The sequence below is a fragment of the Felis catus genome, chromosome A2 (assembly GCF_018350175.1).
Source record: "Felis catus isolate Fca126 chromosome A2, F.catus_Fca126_mat1.0, whole genome shotgun sequence".
NCBI classification, from domain to species: Eukaryota; Metazoa; Chordata; class Mammalia; order Carnivora; family Felidae; genus Felis; species Felis catus.
The window spans coordinates 77,323,196-77,345,314 of record NC_058369.1 but is presented as its reverse complement, the minus strand read 5'-3'; the positions used below and the strand labels follow the sequence as shown (position 1 = coordinate 77,345,314).

At 39.7% G+C, this 22,119-nt stretch overlaps 1 protein-coding gene across 4 annotated transcripts in view; it reads left to right on the top strand.

Moving 5' to 3' along the window:
- Positions 1–22,119, top strand: part of SLC26A4 (solute carrier family 26 member 4) — a 66,650-nt gene that overhangs the window by 21,392 nt on the left and 23,139 nt on the right. For all 4 annotated transcript variants that reach the window (XM_045052255.1, XM_003982649.6, XM_019825339.3 and 1 more), the window contains 6 exons: positions 4,856–4,966; positions 6,578–6,762; positions 7,781–7,945; positions 15,961–16,113; positions 16,783–16,865; positions 21,334–21,481. In XM_045052255.1, coding sequence (XP_044908190.1) covers positions 4,856–4,966; positions 6,578–6,762; positions 7,781–7,945; positions 15,961–16,113; positions 16,783–16,865; positions 21,334–21,481 — 845 coding nt within the window. The remainder of the gene's footprint in view (positions 1–4,855; positions 4,967–6,577; positions 6,763–7,780; positions 7,946–15,960; positions 16,114–16,782; positions 16,866–21,333; positions 21,482–22,119) is intronic.

The window sequence follows — 22,119 nt, the reverse complement described above, 5'->3', positions numbered from 1 at the left end:
GTCTCTCAAAAATGAATAAACGTTAAAAAAAAAAAAAGACAGAGGGGCAATAGTGTCAAATACTCTTCAGGGGAGAGCTTAAAGGTGGGACACAGGCAATGCTTTTAAGAAGGTTTGCTGTGACCCAGAGTAGAAAAATAGCTGTAACTCTAGAGAGGTAAAGAGATGGAGATAGAATGAGGGAAGATTTCATTTTCTTTTCCTAGAAGAGATACTAGAACATATTTGGGAACTAGTGGGAATATCCTTGTAGAGAAAGGCATTGATGGCCCAACAGGTGGAGGAGAAACTAAAAGTGGTGAGAAGGGGTGAATGTGAATGGGGCTCAAGGACAGAAGTAGGAGGGTTGCTCCTTAAAGACAAGGGGGAGATCTCCTCCATTTTTAAAGGAAGAAAGAAAAAATGGTGCAAGTGTAGAGGGGTTTGAAATTATGGTGAAAAGCAAATTCAGAGCATCTCTTTATGGATTCTGTGTTTTGGGTGGAGTCTGAGATTCATGTCTGAACCATGTCTGTGTGCAGAAGGGGGAGGGCAGCAGTTTGAGGAAACTTTGGGAGGTTTGAGTCTTGCTCAGAGCAAGGATGTGGAGTTGGGCTGCCAGGCCGTCGGGAGTCCCCACGTGGGGCGCCTGTTCACATATCTCCCTTGAGATGGGTCAGCCCAAGTGCAAATTATCTGGTCTCTGGTCCAGCTTCTCTAGCCACTCAAATGCTCAAATGTCACCCAAAAGGTGGATGTTTGGATTCAACCAGAGTGGGGTTTTACGAGACAAGAAAAGGGAAGGTGAGAGAGAGAAGCAAGGGAGTTCGGAGTGTTTGCAAAATTACATGGACAGGAGGCAAGAGAAGACAGGAGGGCACCAGAGAGAGGGAGAGAGTGGATTTTGAAGCCTCATGAGGACACAGATGAGGACACAGAAATGTTGCAACAAGGATTCTGGAGTAGGTGAGCTGAAAGCCTAGGATGTTTTTTGGGAGAGAGAACTCAAAACAGATTTCAGAGGGGGTGCCATTGTGTCTAGTGGTGGCTCGGTCCGTGACACATCACTGGCCGGATGGCCGAGGAGTGGGAGAGTAACTCATCAGAGAGGTCAGGCTCAACTTACTGAGAAACCGCTTGTTGAGAAGGATAATGGGATCTTTTTGACTTTTGTCATAAAAAAAAATTCTCACCAGCCAGCAAAAGATCAATGCAGGCATTTTAGGGCTATCTTCATTCCCAACTATGGGGAGACTGCTCTCCAGTTTCTACTTTGCCTTCTAGATGCTTGCAAACATTTGTGAGTACCACCATTGTCGGCATAGGCCACCATCCTGCACATGAGGGCCACCAGCACAGAGATTCCACAGCTTAAACCGATGGCTTCGATTTCTTTACAAATGGTGTGATTTCAAAATTGTTGCACCAAATTCCTTTGTAATAAAGCTGATTACAATATATTTGGGTAGCGGTTGTCCCTAAGTAGGACACTGTATGGAAACAGAAAAAGTCCCTATTTTGTCAGGCCTGCAAACACTGCAGAGCCCAGTGTAGGGAAGTGAAGCTTGAGAAAGACTTGGAAAAAGTCATAGAAAGTAGGTTGTTTTTATCTCCTGCTCCTTCTTCCCTTTGTGGAGCCACCATTCTACTCCATTTTCTTGGGATGAGTGATTATTGCCATTTCTTGCTGTAATTCATGTATTAAAACGATTGCATACAGATTATTCTAGAATGCAAATTCTGTAAGGGCAGAGACTCTTTTGTCCACTCCCAGACCTAGAATAGTGCGGGCACATGGTAGGTACATAATCAATAGTTGTTGAATGAATGCGTGAATGTTTATTGTAGGAAACTAGAAAATACATATAAAGAACATGAAAAAAATACCTCTTCCACAAACTGTAAGTCTCCTTTGATCCTACCATGTAGAAAACCCATTAATATTTTAGTAAATGTCCTACTAGACACACAAATGCATATCTATGTAAAAGAATAAAGAAATGCCAGAATGATAAGCACTACATTCTGGATAGTGGTTGCCTTCAAGGGATAGAGGGAGGAAGGAGGATGTGATGGAGGAAAAGTATATAGAGTTGTAACTTTACTGGCGATTTCTCCCTCCCTTCCTTTCTTTCTTCTTCCTTTCTTTCTTCTTCCTTTCTTTCTTCTTTCTTTCTTTCTTTCTTTCTTTCTTTCTTTCTTTCTTTCTTTCTTTCTTTCTTTCTTTCTTTCTTTCTTTCTTTCTTTCTTTCTTTCTTTCTTTCTCTCAAGATTTTAAGTAATCTCTGCACCCAAGGTGGGGCTCAAACCCACAACCCTGAGATCAAGAGTCATTCCCTGTACCAGCTGAGCCAGCCAGGTGCCCCACTGGCAATTTATTTCGTAAGCCAGATGGTGAATACATGGGTATTTATTATATTATATAGTCTTTGAATATCGAAATGACTTAGTATATTATTTAAAATCTTTTGAGAATTTTTTTTTAATTTTTTTTCTTTTTTTTTTCAGCGTTTTTTTTTTTTTTTAATTTATTTTTGGGACAGAGAGAGACAGAGCATGAACGGGGGAGGGGCAGAGAGAGAGGGAGACACAGAATCGGAAACAGGCTCCAGGCTCCAAGCCATCAGCCCAGAGCCTGACGGGGCTCGAACTCAAGGACCTCGAGATCGTGACCTGGCTGAAGTCGGACGCTTTAGCCGACTGCGCCACCCAGGCGCCCCTTTTGAGAATTTTTTTGTGCATGCAACATGCATGTTTACTTTTATAAAAGGGGGAGCAGGCATGCTTACCACGATTTTGAATCCTGCTTTTTCTTCGCTTTTTCTTTGTTCTTTACATATCTCCATGTTAGGAAATGTATTTCTACATATCACATCAATTTCATGTGATAGAATTACAGTATGTAAAGTATAATTTAGTTAACTTTTCCATTTTGAGACATTCATTCAGTAGCTAACGTGGGGCAGTTGTGAGCCAGGATATTTAGGTTGTTTTCGCCTTTTGTTTTTTTAACTGCTCTAAATGTAATCCTTTGTTAAGGGCCCAGTGATCAAAGGGCTTGATTTTCTCTCACTGTAAGTGAGTGAAATGTGAGAAAGTAATTTAAGTAAGATGTGCTGACTACCTAAGAAGTACTTAACCAGGGAAAAGAACTCATCATCATGGTCTTCCAATTCCCATGTACACAGAAAAGTTGAGATTTCTCCATACCGCAATACATGGGCCCAGAGGCTTCTTGGGACAGACAGCTTAGCGGAGGAAACCTCGCAGCGTTTTCTTGCCTGCTGCTGTGTATAATTGCCATATTTTTCTTTGTTTGGACCTAACTTCTGTTAACAAGAAAGGTGGAAAGGGCAGTGCAACAATGCTTATGTCCCTCTGAACACAGAGAAACACTGCATTCACGCAAAATATCTATGTGCAAAACTGCTCTGAGCCTTTGGACCGAATTGATGAAATTACAAAATTTTTTTATTTTAGTTAAATCCAAGTTAGTTAACATATAGTGTAATAATGTCTCAGGAGTAGAATTCACTGATTCATCACTTACATACAATACCCAGGGCTCATCCCAACAAATGCCCTTAGTAAGGCCCATCACCCATTTAGCCCTTCCCCCCGCCCAACAACCCTCCAGCAACCCTCTGTTTGTTCTCTAAATTAAAGAGTCTCTTATGGCTTGTTTCCCTCTCTGTTTTTATCTTATTTTTCCTTCCCTTCCCCAATGTTCATCTGTTTTGTGTCTTAAATTACACATATGAGTAAAATCATATGATATTTGTCTTTCTCTGACTGACTTATTTCGTTTAGCCTAATACATTCTAGTTCCCTCCATGCTGTTGCAAATGGTAAGATTTCATTCTTTTTGATTGCCACATAATACTCTCTCTCTCTCTCTCTCTCTCTCCCTCTCTCTCTCTCTATATATATACACACACCACATCTTCTTTATCCATTCATCAGTCAAGGGACCTTTGGGCTCTTTCTATAAGTTGGGTCTTGTTGATAGTGCTGATATAAACATTGGGGTGCACGTGTCCCTTTGAATCAGCACTTTTGTGTCTTTTGGATAAACACCTAGTAGTGCAATTGCTGGACCGTTGGGTAGTTCTATTTTTCATATTTTGAGGAACCTCCATGCTGTTTTCCAGAGGGCCTGCACCGGTTTGCATTCCCACCAGCTGCACAAAAGGGGACCAACAGCGCTAAAGGGTTCCCCTTTCTCCGCATCCTCACCAACATCTGTTGTTTCCCGATTTGTTCATTGTAGCCACCCTGACTGGCGTGAGGTGGTATCTCAGTGTGGTTTTTTTTTTTTTTTTAATTTTTTTTTTCAACGTTTATTTATTTTTTGGGACAGAGAGAGACAGAGCATGAACGGGGGAGGGGCAGAGAGAGAGGGGGACACAGAATGGGAAACAGGCTCCAGGCTCTGAGCCATCAGCCCAGAGCCTGACGCGGGGCTCGAACTCACGGACTGCGAGATCGTGACCTGGCTGAAGTCGGACGCCCAACCGACTGCGCCACCCAGGCGCCCCCTCTCAGTGTGGTTTTGATTTGTATTTCCCCGACTGAATTGATAACAATGTTAACCAACTGCTTTGACTTCTTTTTTCCACTCGTCTGATCACTGGGTAATTTGGATTACCTGTCAATTCAATTTATTTACACAGGCAATGTGTGGACACCATCATCATTTCAGCTGATTTAGACCGTGTTCTGCATCCTTGCATAGCCTCAGACTGTAGGCAACATAAGGAGACCACTCTGGGCGAGCTGCAAAGTGGGGCTATCTTTGAAAAGGTCTTTCTTTGCACAGTAGAAATAATACCATAACTTTTGTTGGTGAATTTAATCATTTTGGATGTACTTTCAGGCATGGCGTATGCTCTCCTGGCTGCCGTTCCTGTCGGATATGGTCTCTACTCTGCTTTTTTCCCTATCCTAACATATTTTATCTTTGGAACATCAAGACACATCTCAGTTGGTAATTATAAGCATATACTACAATTATATTTATTCACGTTTAACGTGTTTCGGCTCTGGTATGTGTATTATGCTTCCATATCTTTGTTAATAATGTTTTCCGGGAAAATAGGCCTTCAGTGCTTTGCCTGCTTTTCCTATTCAATGACGCAGTGGTTCTTAGCTTTCAAAGTACCATCTCTTCAGTATTAAGTTTATACTTAACTTTTTTTTTTTTTTATAAAGAGGAGAAAATTGAGAGATTGGTCAAAATGGCAGCCTACCTTCAAATTCTAGCATATTTTCATTTTCTTAATGTAATAAATTTGACTCCATATTTAGAAAGTGTTCTCTTCCAACATAGAAAATGACAAGGAAAAAATATCTTCAAGAGGTCTTCAAACCTCCTGTTTTACTAGACTAACTTATCATTTACTAAATAATGTTCATCAAATCCATATTCATCATTTCATTAAAAATTATACTCATTTTAAGTCACTAATACTGGAAGACCAGCAAACTTGTGCCAAAACTATTTAGAAACTAAGCTTGGCTTTCCTTCTTGGTATGGCTCAAAATAGGCTTATTTTCTGCTGTTCCTAAAATTTGAATTCTCTTTTGCTAGAATGTTCTAGTAAATGAATGTCTTAATGCTATTTTGTGACTTTGACATTTATACTTGAGATAATTTTGCGCCTACATCCATCTGCTGGCTAGACATGTCTACCTGGACAGTCCTCTTGAAACATATACAACCATCTACTGTATCTCCAACCCATATCCTTGTCCTTAGCTGTATTGTCCCCAGTGTCTAGCATATTGCCTTGTCTATGGAAGGAGATCAGGAAGAGGTTATTGATTGAGAACACTTCCTCACCTGGGAGAATCTATCAGTATCAAATGCTTGACAGTGTGAGGAACGTAGAAGCTGGTTTTTTTCTCTTTGGTTTTCTATCCATTTAGACACTCCAGGTTACTGGATTTTGATACTGAGCCCTCCCAACTGTTAAAGCCTTCCATGATGAAAGGATAGGATCATCATCATGGATAAAAACATCAGGAGTGAATGGGAGAAAAGGAATACTTTTAAAACATAGAATCTTCTAGACTGGCATTTGATATGAAAAAATAATTTGTTTTGAAAAGAGAAAAAGAGAAACAGTGTACTCTCTTTGCTGTTTCTTTACCCTAATTGGGACCCTGTGATATGGATCAAGGTACTCAGCTCCGCAGGGATCAGGACACCGGATGCTCTAGGGAATAAGCTTATATGGAATAAGTAAGATGAAACAAATAAGGATCCAGCTTGTTGGCCACCTCTGCCAGGAAACTCCCCCACCCCTACCCCAGTTCACACGAAGACCGCACAAAGACTGGTTAGACAACCCCCCTGAGTATTCACAAAGCATCCGGAATGCTGTTTTACAATTGCCTATCTACATGTCTCTCTTGCTCATTTCTGGGTCACGAATGCCTTGAAGCATGTGTTTTGGGGGCTTCTTTTGTGAAGAAGCAATATTTTCCCAACCACAGCTAATAATTTCACACATCTTTCTAATCCTATGTAGACATGTTGTTGAACCTAAACATGTATGATGAATAATTACTAACTGATAGAGCCTTTCTTCCCCAGGGCCTTTCCCTGTGGTCAGTTTAATGGTGGGATCTGTTGTTCTGAGCATGGCCCCCGACGAACACTTTCGCATATCCAGCAGTAATGGCACTGCACTCAATGCCACCGTGATAGACTCTGAGGCTAGAGACGCAACAAGAGTATTGATTGCAAGCACCCTTACTCTTCTGGTTGGCATCATACAGGTAATGGGATGACAAGTAAAATGTAAATTGGCATGATTTTTATTTGAAATAACTGAGTGTAAAGCATGTGGACTTAAAGATTCATTTAAAAGCACAACAGAGCGATTTATTGGACCCCCCCCCCAAAGTTATTTTTTAACTTCTGTTTTAGGTCAGATGCTGAAATAGTCAGCAAGACCCCCTGATTAGGGCTCAGGTATTATCAAAGTTAGAGACAGAAAAAAAAATCAGAACATGTGTGATTATTTTTTTTAATTAAAAAATTTTTTTAATATTTATTTTTGAGAGAGAGAGAGAGAGGCAAAGAGAGGGGGACAGAGAATCCAAAGCGGGTTCTGAGCTGTCAGCACAGAGCCCGACACGGTGCTCAAGCTCACGAACCACGAGATCATGACCTGAGCCCAAGTCAGAAGCTCAACTGCCTGAACCACCCAGGTGCCCCATGTGTGATTATAATGAGAATGAGGGAAGGGAAGTATACAGAATGCACAAAGGAGCAAAAAGTGTCCCAGTGAGCAGAGCCATGGGATCTGAAAGTCAGAGGAATAAGTCCCATGATTTTTGCTTTTACACATTACATACCCAGAAACACTTCAAGGTTCATGTTACCACAGTTTTCAAATTTTAGGGTGGAGGAGGGGCATTGGGAAATCCAGATTTGCTTCCTACAAGTATTTGTGTGTTATCAGCAGGTTACCAGAGTTTTAACTGGTGTTAAGTTTATTTTTATTTTTTTTTAATGTTTATTTATTTGTGTGAGAGAAACAGAGCATGAGTGGGGAGGGGCAGAGAGAGACACACAGAATTGGAAGCAGGCTCCAGGCTCTGAGATGTCAGCTCAGAGCCTAACGTGGGGCTCGAACTCACGACCGTGAGATCATGACCTAAGTGGACGTCGGATGCTCAACCAACTGAGCCACCCAGACACCCCAAATGGTGTTGGGTTTAATCTGTTAATAGTTCAAGAGAATTGGTCCTTCTTCCAGGCAAACTTTAACTTCTTTCCTTCTCATACTAGTTGATATTTGGAGCTTTGCAGATCGGATTCATAGTGAGGTACTTGGCAGATCCTTTGGTTGGCGGATTCACAACAGCTGCTGCCTTCCAAGTGCTCGTCTCACAGCTGAAGATCGTTCTCAACGTTTCGACCAAAAACTATAATGGCGTTCTCTCCATTATCTATGTAAGTGTGGCTTTTTACTCCGGAGATGGCTCACGGAGAAAAATCTGTTCTTTTCCTCTGTACCCTGAGTCTGGAGAGCATATGTTCCTCCATGCCATACTTTGGGAAGCCATTGAAAACATTCTTCTCTGAAAGAAAGCAATAGAATCAGGAGTAACATTGAAGACGGCAGATTTTACAAAGCATCGTTCTCAACTGGTCAAAATGGTTCCACAAGTGTCACTGCACTTAAAAATATGAAGGAAAATAAAGTGGTATAGTGAAGTGAAGTCTGGTGTGGGATGCCACAGACTTGAGTTCCAGTTTCCAAGTGGCCTCTGATAAGTTGAGTGGCCATAGACACATCATGGGGGATAGTGGCTGAAAGCTCAGGTTTAGAGCTGGATCTTGGATTAATATCCTGACTCTTGTATATATTAGTTATATGAGCAACTCACCATACCTCAGTTTCCTTCTCTGCCAAATAGAATTAGTAACAATATCTGTATTCATAATTAAGTTAAATAAGGGTGTAAGAGAAGCACTTTGCCCAGAGGCTGAAGCATTAACAAGTACTCAAAAAAAGTAGTTAGGTTGAAATTATTATTTCACATTTCAAGGCTTCTTTTTTTATTTGTAAAACGAAATGACTGGAGCTGTAGCTCTAAAGCCCTTTTTAACTGTGAGAGTCCATAAAATGCATAATGTAAATGTCTCAGCAATTATAGATGAAAAGGAACATCAGAATCGGAGGTGATCAACATGCAAAAGAGATGCAAAAGAAGGATGTAGATCACACTAATTAGATTTGAAAAAGTTCTTGGATCTAAATCTGTGTTCTATATAAAGCATGCTATTGATGCTTGAAAAATGATAATGATAGTAACATGATGTCATTCTAGCTTGGGGAGGATGATACTATGCCAAATAAATGTGCTAGCCTTGAGAATGGGGTTTCAGTCCTTTACTGACCCACGTATTAGCTTCTAAAGCAATGTAAGGCCATGTGTTCATATGCAAAAAATTAGTGATGTGGTCAGGAATTTGCTCAATTTCACAACAGTGTCATAATCCCACGTTCTCTATACATTCAACCAATACTGCCGAGTGCCTATTATAAGCCGGGTACTGTGCTAAGCAGTGGGAGTAGGTAGAGGAGATAGTATAACCCAGTGATTAATCAGGGACTATTGGGGGTGCCTGGGTGGCTCAGTCGGTTGGGCGGCTGACTTCGGCTCAGGTCATGATCTCACAGCTCTTGAGCTCAAGCCCCGCGTCGGGCTCTGTGCTGACAGCTCAGAGCCCAGAGCCTGCTTCAGATTCTGTGTCTCCCTCTCTCTCTACCCCTCCCATGCTCACTCTCTCTCTCTCTCTCAAAAATAAATAAACATTAAACAAATTTAAAAAAAAATCAGGGACTTTGAACTTCAGTAGACTTGAGCTGGAATCTTGGTTCCACTGCCTACTTACTACCCATGTGATTTGGGGCATGTTAAAATTTAATATCCTATACACCTCAGTGTCCTCAGTTGTAAAATGGGAATAATAATAGTAGCTGCCTCTTAGCATTGTGAGGAATAAAGGAAAATCTGTGTAAAGCACTTAGCACAATACCTGGCTCTTAGGAAGAGTTCAGTAAATTATTATTATTATTATTATTATTATTATTATTATTGTTATTATTACCATTATTGTTGTTGCTATTACTGTTATCATTATTTTTATGGTGATTAGACCTCCTGGAGCTTAGTGTTCGCTTCTCAAGGACCCAGACTGTTAACACAGGCTGTTTTTTGTCACACAGGATTATTTTTGTCATTGTTGCTTTTTTTGCAACCACGTCCTTGGTTCATTTGAAAGCTTCTGAGTCCCTTTCTCTGACAGGCTCCTTTGCATTTGCAGTCCCTGGCACATCTTGCTTTTCCTTGCGTTCCCACGTTTCCTGCCTGCTGTTCATTCATTTATTCCTTCATTGTCATTCATACAGTTCATCTATTCAATAAATATTTATTGACCACCTCCTATGTGCTAGGAACTAGTTTCTCCCTATATGAATCCACTGACCCCTGAATCCACCAAGAGACCCCTTACTGAGTGTACTCACCTCTTCGTGAACATTGCTTGGCCTGCCTCCACACAGATCACAGGAGGCTCAGGCCTACGGTTAACCTGGTTCCCTGGCCACTGGGGGACCTCGCCAACAGGAGAATGAAATAGTTCTTCCTGTCTTCTAGGACTATGTTTTACGTTTTATTTTTTAAGTTTTTATTTTAATTCCAGTGTAGTTAACACACAGTGTTATATTAGTTTCAGGTGTACAATGTAGTGATTCAATAATTCTATACATTGCCCCGTGCTCATCATGACAAGTACACTCCTTAATCCCCAGCTCCTATTTTACCCATTCCCCCACCCGCATCCCCTCTTGTAACCGTAAGTTTGTTCTGTACAGTTAAGAATGTGTTTCTTGGTTTGTCTCTCTCTTTTTTGACCTTTGCTCATCTGTTTTGTTTCTTAAATTCCACATATGAGGGAAATCATGGTATTTGTCTTTAACATATTTTGCTCAGCATTATTCTCTCTAGCTCCATTCATATCGTTGCAAATGGCAAGATTTCATTCTTTTTTATGGCTAAGTAACATTCCGTTGTATGTATATATACCATCTCTTCTTTATCCATTCATCAGTCCATGGACACTTGGGCTGCTTCCATAATTTGGCTATTGTAAATAATGCCACTATAAACACAAGGGTGCATGTATCCCTTTGAATTAGTGTTTTTGTGGGGGGTTTTGGGTAAATACCCAGTAGTGTGATTACTGTATCATAGGATAATACTATTTTTAACTTTCAGGGGAAACTCCATGTTGTTTTCCACAGTGGTTGCACCAGTTTGCATTACAACCAACATTGCATGAGAGTTCCTTTTTCTCCACATCCTTGCCAACATTTTTGTTTCTTTGATCTTAGTCATTCTAACAGGTGTGATGTGATATCTCACTGTGGTTTTGATTTGCATTTCCCTGATGATGAGTGATATTGAGCATCTTATCATGTATCTTCTTTGGAGAAATATCTGTTCATGTCTTCTGCCCATTTTTAAATTAAATTTTTAAATTCTTCCCATATTTTAAATTTATATATTTTGGGTACTAATGCTTTATTGGATATGTCATTTGCAAATATCTTCTCATTTAGTAGGTTGTCTTTCATTTCTGTTGATTGTTTCATTTGCTGTGCAGAAACTTTTTTTTTTTTTTTTTTTGTAGTCCCAATACTTTATTTTTGCTTTTATTTCCCTCACCTCAGGAGACATTTAGAAAAATGTGGCTATGGCTGATGTCATAAATTACTGCCTGGGTTCTCTTCTAGTACTTTTATGGTTTCAAGTCTCCCATTTAGGTCTTTCATCCATTTTGAATTTATTTTTGTATATGGTATAAGAAAGAGGCCCAGTTTCATTTTTTGCACGTTGCTGTCCAGTTTTCCAAACACCATTTGTTGAAGAGACTGTTTTTCTCATTGTAGATTCCTTTCTACTTAGACAAAGATTAATTGATCGTTTAATTGTGGGTTTATTTCTGCGTTTTCTATTCTGTTCCACTGCTCTATGTGTCTGTTTTTATTCCAGTACCATGCTGGTACTTGAACCCACGACCCTGAGATCAAGACCTGAGCTGAGATCAAAAGTCAGACGCTTCACTGAGCCACCCAGGTGCCCCAGTACCATGTTGTTTTGATTACTATAGTTTTGTAGTATAAAGCCCCGGTATTGTGATACCTATAGTTTTTTCTTCCTTTTTCAAGATTGCCTTGGCTATTCAGCATCTTTTGTGGTTCCATACAAATTTTAGGATTGTTTTGTTCCAGTTCTGTGAAAAATACTGTTGGTATTTTGTTAGGGATTGCATTAAATGTATATATATGGCTTTGGGTAGTACAGACATTTTAACAGTATTCGTTCTTCCAACCCACAAACATGGTATGTCTTTCCATTTCTTTGTGTCTTTCCTAAGACTACGTTTAAGATGAAGCTTGTTGCAAATGACCCCACTTTGAGACATGGACAAAAGTACCAAGACATACTAGAATAAGGTCAAAAATTGTTTTAAACCAGACATGATTATTATGTGACTTATGTTCTGTTGAACATTATTCTTGAAGTCTCAGGTTAGAGTATATCATAGAATTTTGAGAGAATTCCTCCAGGCCAGTCAAGTTGGATGAATATATCTCAATCTTCCCTGTGTGATCATGTCTCTAAGCTTGCTCTTCTGAAAAGAAAGGATCAGCAGATTTGGAAAGGGTTGCATAAGAGTTGAATGAACCACTCAGTACCTGAACAGACAATTTCACTTATGACATTACTGGCAGCAATCATTTGTGAAAGAACCCTTCAACAAATACAGAGTAGTCATGGATTCCGTCCAGGAAAATTTGGAAGATTGTTGTAAGATAATTTCCTTGGCATGTAGTAACTTAACATCCCTTTTGTTATAAGGTTGTACTTTGGATTGTTTCCCTTCCCCAACTCCTCCCAAGAAATAAGATGATTAATTCAAAGAATTGGAGGAGGAAATATTGGGACAGTATGAAAAACTAAAACTTTAATTAGCAAATGCCAGAGACACTGAATATAGGATGCAGAAGGGGGAATGAAAGGATGCTGGTGGAATTCAGAATTAATAATACTTCTCATCCCACTATGTAGCTACTCAATTGTGTAAGCAAATCACATAGCACATTTAAGAGTGAGTATATTGGGGCTCCTGGGTGGCTCAGTCAGTTGAGCAGCTGAATCTTGATTTCAGCTTAGGTCAGGATCTCACAGTTCATGGGATAGAGCCCTGCCTCAGGCTCTGCACTAACAGCATGGAGCCTGCACAGAGCCTGCTTAGGATTCTCTTTCTCCCTCTCTTTCTGCCCCTCCCCTGCTTGCATACATTCTCTCTCTCTCTCTTTCTCTCTCAAAATAAATAAACTTTGAACAACTCTATATAAAAAAAAAAAGAGTATGTTTTCCTACCATTCACTTTGAATGGCTTGTCTCAATAGACAAAGGAAGAGTTTCTGCTTGCTTACTAAAGTGATACCTACCTCCTCCTTTATTCCTCTAATGAGGAGAAAGACCACACGGAAAAGTTCTGCCCAGATGATGAGGGTGTTGAAAGCCACCATTAAGCTTGAGCAGATTCACTATTCTGAATCTGTTCTATTTTATACAAATCAAGCCATTATAATAAGGAAAGAACACTTGAAGCTCTAAGGGTTGATCTACATATGAGCAAAAGTTGTTTCTGGTAGGAGGAAATACCTGACTACAAGGGGGTGATTATGACGGGTTTGTTATATTTATAAAGATGAATTAAAAATAAATTTGGCACCAAAAGTTAACTGACGAACTTCTTCATATGTAATATCAGGTATATATTTTTTTCTTCTGGCTTCATACCCCAAGGTAATGCTAGGCAAAGAAGGAAGAAATTATCTAAGTGAAATGGTCCTAAAATTCTCTGAGCATGGTAGGAAAATAGTATAATATTTTCCATCACGGAAATGATTATTATTATGATTTGAACTATTCAGAATATTAGGTTGAAAGATTTATATGTGTATCCACCTTTTAAACAAATTTAATAAGTATTTCCATAGTAATCTAAATTAGAATTAATTTTTAGTACTTTCTTAGAGTCTCGTTTCTATTGTCTTTGAATACAATCTGACTACTTCAGTTTATTTGGGTGAATTTTATTTCCATGTAGACTAAACTTTTTATTGAAGAATTTTTTTGGAAGAAATAACTCATATATATGCAACTCATATATTTATATGCTTGTTTAACGCAATTGTATAATACAAACTGATTTTGTTTTTTGTGACTCATATTACATTTTTAATACACTAGAAGTGCTTTTTATTCAAAGATCTAAGTGACTCTCATAAATTAAGTGGGAATCCAAGAGTGATAGTTTTTGTAAGGTGAAAATGTTTCTATGACTGGGGTAGTTATCTGATTGTTTTTAAGTTTGAATTTTCCCCTCTTGAGTTGAAAGTAAACCTTTATTGTGTAGACAGTTAAGTGAAATATTGTATCTAGCTTATGAATTAATGAGGCTTGTCATCAGAACATTGATGATGTGGAATTCGAGAAACTTAACAGGTGATCATAGGGGAAGGGAAGGAAAAATAAGATATAAACAGAGAAAGAGGCAAACCATAGGAGACTCGTAAATACAGAGAACAAATAGAAGGTTGCTGGAGGGGAGATAGGTGGAGGGGATGGGCTGAATGGGTGATGGGCATTAAGGAGGGCACTTGTTGGGATGAGCACTGGGTGTTATACGTCAGTGATGAATCACTGGGTTCTACTCCTGAAGCCAAGACTACACTGTATGTTAGCTAACTTGAGAATAAAAAAAGAAGAAAGAAAGAAAGTTGATGATGTGAAGGGCCAGACGCAATACCATCATGACTCTGAGGCATGTAGGACTGTTAGCTCCTAGGACAGATGCCCTAAATTCCTGAGTTATTGTGTCTGCTTGTGGTACTCCTCCATTTTCTCTTTTTCACCGGGCTATCACTGGCTTCATCGTTTGCTATCAGTGTATCTGCCTCTAGCAATTTTCACGGACTCTGGAAGGCAACGTAAATTTGTTGGTATTGGGTTTAAAGCAAGAGCAAAAATACTCTGAGTGAAAGTCCAAGGGGCTTCCTGCTTGAACTCTCGTTCAAGGACTTGGTGGACGTATTTTGCCGGCATGAAAGCGTCTCCCCTCATTTCCTTACTCTTGAATGTTCTCCAGAGAGTTGGAGTTGCTAGCAAAATGACTGTTAGATCACTTAATGTTTATTATACATAATTGTTACTGGATTGTCATTATAATTATTTTAAATATAGCTTACCTATAAAATTAAGTAACAAATACGTTATAAATGATCAGATGCTCCATTCCTTTATTTTCATATAAAATATACCTATAAAAGGACCATTCGAAAAAAGTAACCTTCACTGAGAGATTATTTGTCTCAAAGAATTAAAGAATGCCTTCCTAAGTCATGCCTTCTATAAAACTGAAGCTGCCGGAACAAAGGTATTAGTGTTCTTCCCTGGGATTCTCCCTTGCTAATCTTCTTTGATTCCCAGAAACCTCCTATTTACAAAACAAAACTAGCTTTTTCTTGGAGTTAACTAGCTTTTTCTTGAGGTGGCTTATCTGTGCACTTGGAAAGAGTTGTGTTTTTAAAGTCATTTCAGTTCAAGTTTCAACTAAGTACCAAATTAATTTCCAAAAAAATTGTATTTGAACTATATATCAATTCAGTAGCTTTTCTCTGCCGTGAAGAATGGATCAATCCCTATGTATCTACATATGAAGTATTCAGGTATTTTTATTACCACCCATATAATTCAGGTTTGGGAAGAGTTTTAGCTAAAATACTGGCTAATTGGGACTTTTGGGTTTATCAGTTTTTAGTCTCAATAATACCACATCAACACTGTGAAATTAGGTCACTTAATAGCCCCTGTAAAACCACTTTAAGATATAAACTTTAAAAACTTTTCTGCAAGTGAGGCACCTGGGTGGCTCAGTCGGTTAAGCGTCTGACTCTGGATTTTGGCTCAGGTCATGATCTCACAGTTTGTAAGTTCGAGCCCTGCATGGAGCCTGTTTGGGATTCTCTCTCTCTCTCTCTCTCTCTCTCTCTCTCTCTCTCTCTCTCTCAAAATAAGTCAATAAACATTAAAACTTTTATGCAAATAAAATTCAACATATAATGATTTTTTTCTTTTAAAACATCTGATTTTATTGTAAAAAATGCAGATAAAAATTAAAAGGTAGACATCACCCATGGTTTTACCACTCCAATTAACCATCACTAATAACTTGGTACATATATATCAAATACTGACTGTTTTTAATGGTCTCTGTGTTAGCCAACACATTTTTATGATTTTATGTGAAATTCTTATGTGCTTTCGATGATGATATGATTTTTCACATGGGAAGAATATAAAATTATTTTCTTTTTACAGACTCTGATTGAGATGTTTCAAAATATTGGCCACACCAATCTTGCTGATTTTATTGCTGGATTACTCACCATTATCATCTGTATGGCAGTTAAGGAAGTAAATGATCGATTTAAGCACAAAATTCCAGTCCCTATTCCTATAGAAGTAATTGTGGTAAGTAAAACATGTAATTAGAAAATTCAGCATTAATTGGTTTGACGAGAAAGAAGTTGTAATATATATATGATATTGTAGTATGTATATCTATATATCTACATATCAAGTAATATATGTATATATGACAATGGAATATTACTGAGCCATAAAAAAGAATGAGATCCTGCCATTTGCAACAACATGGATGGAGCTAGAGAGTATAAGCTAAGTGAAATAAGTCAGTCAGAGAAAGACAAATACTATGTGGAATTTAAGAAACAAAACAAATGAACAAACAGAGAAAAATACAAACCAAAAAAAAAAAAAAACAAACCCTGGAATCTTAAATACAGAGAACAAACTGGTGGTTGCCAGAAGGGAGGTGGGGCGGGGGGATGGGTAAAATCGATAAAGGGGAAAATAAGAGCACTCTTATCTTGACCAGCACGATGTAAAGTACAGAAAAGTTGAACCATGATATTGTACACCTGAAACTAATATAACACCATATGTTAATTATACTTGGATAAAAGAAAGGAAGAAAGAAAGAAAGAAAGAAAGAAAGAAAGAAAGAAAGAAAGAAGCCAACAGGGAAGACTTCCCAATGAGGAGACAAAAAATAAAAATAAAAAAGGAGTTGTTAAAACATGGAGGTTTTTTTTTTAACCTCTTTTGTTTTATTTTCAGACAATAATTGCTACAGCCATTTCATATGGAGCCAACCTGGAAAAAAATTACAATGCTGGCATTGTTAAATCCATCCCACGGGGGTGAGTGCGGACTTCCTCTTAGGCAATACTAATATATTAAGTCAGAATTTTCTATTTAAAGGAAACCTTTTATTATAAGCCTCATTTCATTGGTGCTCCCTCAATAGTCTTCTTTGTGTGTGATCTTAAAGAAACACCCAGTTGTGCAAACTGTCAGTGTGTGTGTCGATAAAGTTTAAGCCATTTGTTTCAAAGCAGCTCCCATACCCTCTGTCCTTTTCTTCATTTTCTTAAAATATGGCAGGACATGTACAGTTACCACCAGACTCCTGATTTAAGCTCATATGTAGAATTGCAATATGATATAAATAGAATCATGGTTAGTAACGTTTATTACACTGAGAACAATCTGTTTAAGGAATAAGGGACATCTGGCTTAACTTCTCTACCATTTAGTTTAATCAATCTTAAATAATAATTATGTCACTTGTTCCCATGAATAAAACTCATTATCTTCAAGGGAAGGTTTATATATGTTTGGTAGTTCGGTGAGTTAGAAGAGTAAAGAGCAGAGTTCCTTTGTCCACTTCTGTCACCGTCTAGATGGGTGACAGAGGGCAGGGGGCGGGGGCTTCTATAAAAAAAGGGCAATGACCACTGCTGAATTCTTAACTCGAACTTATTCTGCTATGCCAACAAGATCTCTCAGAAGATGCACTGAATGGCCCAGTACACTTTGCTGTAATTTTATCATATGGCATTAAAAAGGAGGCCCAAAGGTTTATTAGATTGGAAACACTAACTTCTAGCAATTATGAACAGTCTTACTGTTAGATAGGCAACAAGTACTAGTTTCCCTTTCTTCTTATTTATTTTGAGAGAGAGAAAGAGCGAGCGAGAGAGAGAGAGAATGAGAACGAGTGGGGGAGGGGCAGAGAAGGGGGGGGACAGAGGATCCGTGGGGCTCGAACTCACAAACCTCGAGATCAGGACCTGAGCCGAAATCAAGAGTTGGACACTTGGGGCTCATGGGTGGCTCAGTCAGTTAAGCGTCCGACTTCGGCTCAGGTCATGATCTCACGGTCCGTGAGTTCGAGCCCCGCGTCGGGCTCTGTGCTGACAGCTCACAGCCTGGAGCCTGTTTCAGATTCTGTGTCTCCCTCTCTCTCTGACCCTCCCCCATTCATGCTCTGTCTCTCTCTGTCTCAAAAATAAATGAAAACGTTAAAAAAAATAATAAAAAAAAAAGAGTTGGACGCTTAATCGACTGAGCCACCCAGGTGCTCCCCACCACCCATTTTTTTTTTTTTTAAATTACTTTCCAAAGGTGTTTCATCAAGTGATTCTTATGACCAATGTTTTGGTAATGAATCCTGATGCTGGAAGACATTTTGTGATAAAAGATGTAATGTGGCTATTTGCGGTCTTACAGTATTTTCATGATTTGAGTGGTTATAAAACAACTACATAAGACATATATTTTATGGATCCTTTTTGTCAGGCTTCCTAAGATGTAACACTTAGAGGCGGTCCACAGCAAATGCCCTGTGCCATAAATGCATGTTCCATGAATAGGTTTGAGGAACTCATTTTTGCTGCCCTCAGCCCTCCTTTCCGGCCCTGTCCAGGGCTTTCCTGACTGCTGTCCTCCTGAAGTGGATCTCTCTAGCCCCCTTGACCCTTGGGTTGAGTCATGTTGACTCCTCTGACAGACCACCTGGTGTAGTTTGCTGCAGCCCAACAGGGCCACTGAAGGGGGCAGGAGCTAGGGGAAAGACTACTCAAGAGGTCAGTAAAAGATGTCCAGCCAGGGCCCCAAGTGAGTGACTTGGGGCAGAAAATTGCCACTGCTAAGATCCTGCAAGGCACTACAAAAGCATGGCAGGTGCATGGCAGATTTAGGGTCTCCCCACATTTACTGAGTACCCACTATGTGCGTAGGTACTAATTACTTACACATACCATACTTCCTTTACTCCTTCCAATAACCTTATGAGAAGAGTATATAGTTCCCATTTGATAGCTAAAGAAACTGGGGCTTTGTAAGTTTAAATAATATGCCCAAAGTCAGAGAGTTACTTACAGAGTGATGGAGCCAGCATTTGGGTTCTTTGATTTCAAGTCCCTGAACATTGTGACCTTGGGGAATCAAGGACCTGGTAGAAGGATCTGGAATTGGAGAAGTAGGCAGCCAGGCAGGCAGTGGGCATCAGGTTGCAATCAAAACGGAACTCTTTGCAGGACTGGAAAGTTATCCCAACAGACCTAATTACCTGAAGGAGGGTTGGTTGGGTCTCAGGAACGAGTCAGGAGCCTGGTTTTAAAAAGTAAGGTCCAAGCTTATGTCTAGACAAGTGGAGGTGTGATGCCGGGTCACTCAAGGGCTGGATCAGGGTTTTGAACATCCCATATTTCTACATATAATATCCATTCCCAAGCCTACATGTGGGTCAGGATGGGATGTGGGAGGAAAGGAGTCTGGAAGTGACCTCGCCTGTAGGGAGAAAAAAAGCCTACAGAGGCAGAGAACCAGACAGATCTTGGTACAAAGGAAATCAACATTACCTGGACCCTTCTAAATGAACTTGAGCAAGTCATTTCACTTTTCTGAGCCTCAGTTCCCTTATCAACAAAAGGAGAGAAGTAGATTCAAAAATTTCTAGGATATTAGATTAGGATATTAATTTGGATAATATTAGGATATTAGCAGCTCTAAATTTCTATGGTTTTCTATAACAATCTTATTTCTGTTTTAGCACTTCCCTCTAATTAGAGGGGGGGAAATGTAGTTCCCTATTAAAGGAAACTCAGGGGGCATCTGGGTGGCTCAGTCAGTTAAGTGTCCAACTTCGGCTCAGGTCATGATCTCACAGCTTGTGGGTTTGAGCGCCGCATTGGGCTCTGTGCTGACCACTCAGAGCCTGGTGCCTGCTTCGGATTCTGTGTCTCGCTCTCTCTGCCCCTCCCCTGCTCACACTCTGTGTGTCTCTCTCTCAAAAACAAATAAACATTAAAAAAATGTTTTTAAAGGAAACTCAGACATAAGTGAGCTAGGCGAGGGAGATTGTTTTAGTGGGTTTTGTTTGTTTGTTTGTTTTGAAGGTTTTTGGCTTAGGGACTTCTGGATATATACTCTATGGATAGTCATCAAGATATAGGTACATGAAAGTCATTCTCCCAATATTCATATTTGGGGACAACTGTAGCATTATAGACTTATAGCTTTCTTTCTTTGTTTTTTCTTTCCTTCCTTCCTTCCTGCCTTCCTGCCTTCCTGCCTTCCTACCTTCCTTCTTTTCAAATAGGCTTTTTTGCCCAACATGGGGCTTGAACTCATGATCCTAAGATTAAGAGTCACATGCTCTATGGATTGAGCCAGCCAGGCACCCCTAAGTTTATTTCTTTACATGGTTTGTAGAATAGCTCTAGTTTGTCAAACAGTAGTCCTTCAATCCCACAGTCATTGAGAAGTCTTAGTCATTGTGATGATGGATCATTCTGATAACTACATAAATTTAATCTTTTCTGGACTCAAGAAGATTTTAAATATCATAGCTCTTAAGATATGGAAAATCTTTTTTTTTCTTTTTAATTTTTTAAATTAAAAAAAATTTTAATGTTTATTTTTGAGAGAGAGAGACAGCATGAACAGGGAAGGGCAAAGAGAAAGAGGGAGACAGAATCTGAAACAAGCTCCAGGCTCTGAGCTGTCACCACAGAGCCTGGTGTAGGGCTTGAGCCCATGAACTGTGAGATCATGACCTGAGCCAAAGCTGGATCCTCAACTGACTGAGCTACCCAAGTGCCCCTTTAATTTTTTTTTTTTTTAAGAGAGCAGGGGGGAAGGGTAGAGGGAGAGAGAGAGAGAGAGAGAGAGAGAGAGAGAGAGAGAGGGACAGAGGGAGGGAGAGAATCTTAAACAGGCTTCATGCTCAGTGCAGAGCCCTATCTATGTGGGGCTTAATCCCATAACCCTGGGATCATTCCCTGAGTCAAAATCAAGAGTCGGACACTTAACTGACTGAGACACCCAGGCATCCCAAGATATGGATTTTCTACATAAAATCCTTTCTTTCTTTCAGCATCTTATATTGTTTGTCTCTTTAATAGACCTGACATCTCTTCGTATGCGGAAAATCTTATTTTATGGCCAGACTATCTTTTAAATTCAAAGACCTTTAAGATAAAAGTGTGTAAGGGGAAACACTAATGTGTGAAATGGCATGGCATGGGATTGTGTGATATTATAGGATCCATAACGACAGGCTTATTCATGTCAGAGGTCTGGATAAGGCAGCGTTTGTAAGCTCTCAAAGAGGGGCAGAGAAGTCAGCCAGTGAGACAGCACCAGCTTCTAACTAAAAATTGTAAAAGCAATGCCACCACTTACTTGTCTCCTGCTTTTTGCCCTTAGGATCCAGCCCTTTCGCGTCTGACTCGGGGGTTGGGTGGATATAGCATCTGGCGAGGTAGGAACAGAGAATTATGGTCAAATGCTCACTGCAGTTTTCGTTTAAAAACTCTCTAGGTTTTTGCCTCCTGTACTTCCACCTGTGAGCTTGTTTTCCGAGATGTTGGCTGCATCGTTTTCCATCGCCGTGGTGGCCTATGCTATTGCAGTGTCTGTAGGAAAAGTATATGCCATCAAGTATGATTACACCATCGACGGGAACCAGGTATGGTCCCCCGTGTGCTGAATCACTTTTGTAGGGCTGAAGACAAGAAAAAAGCATAAACAGGGTAGATTCTGTTGTCTGCTAAGGAAGGGATTGGTCCCTCTCGCTAGCCCTTATCAAGCTAGGGTTTCCCTCTTAAGCATGCGAATTCGAAATTAATTGGAAACAGGCATGTTGTATCTTTCCTTTTTAAGAAGTTGAAGTAACCCGAACTTTAAGAGTTAATTTAGTCAGGTCATAAATAACATTCAAAGCTAACGTGTTGGGTCAGCCTAAGATTTCTTCATGCAGTCCGGGCTCCCCTGGTATATTTTATTTAATGGCACCTATAGTATGGCAAAACAATGCAACAAACCCCATCGATGGGAGTTGTGACCACCTTAAATTGAGGTGGCTCATTGCAATTAATACACACAAACCTTTTTTGTAGGCATATGCTACGTTCGTTGCAAAATGAGCTGGTTTTAGATTGCTCACAAATCTGTCAGTGTGGTTTGTTTTTGAAAACACAGCATAGCAGTCACAGCAGCTCAATGATTAGTGGTCAGGCAGAATCATGGCCGTCCTAGTCATAATATGCTTCCCAGCAAACATCCAACCACAGAAGAAACGCTTTATGTGCGAACAGAACAATGCTT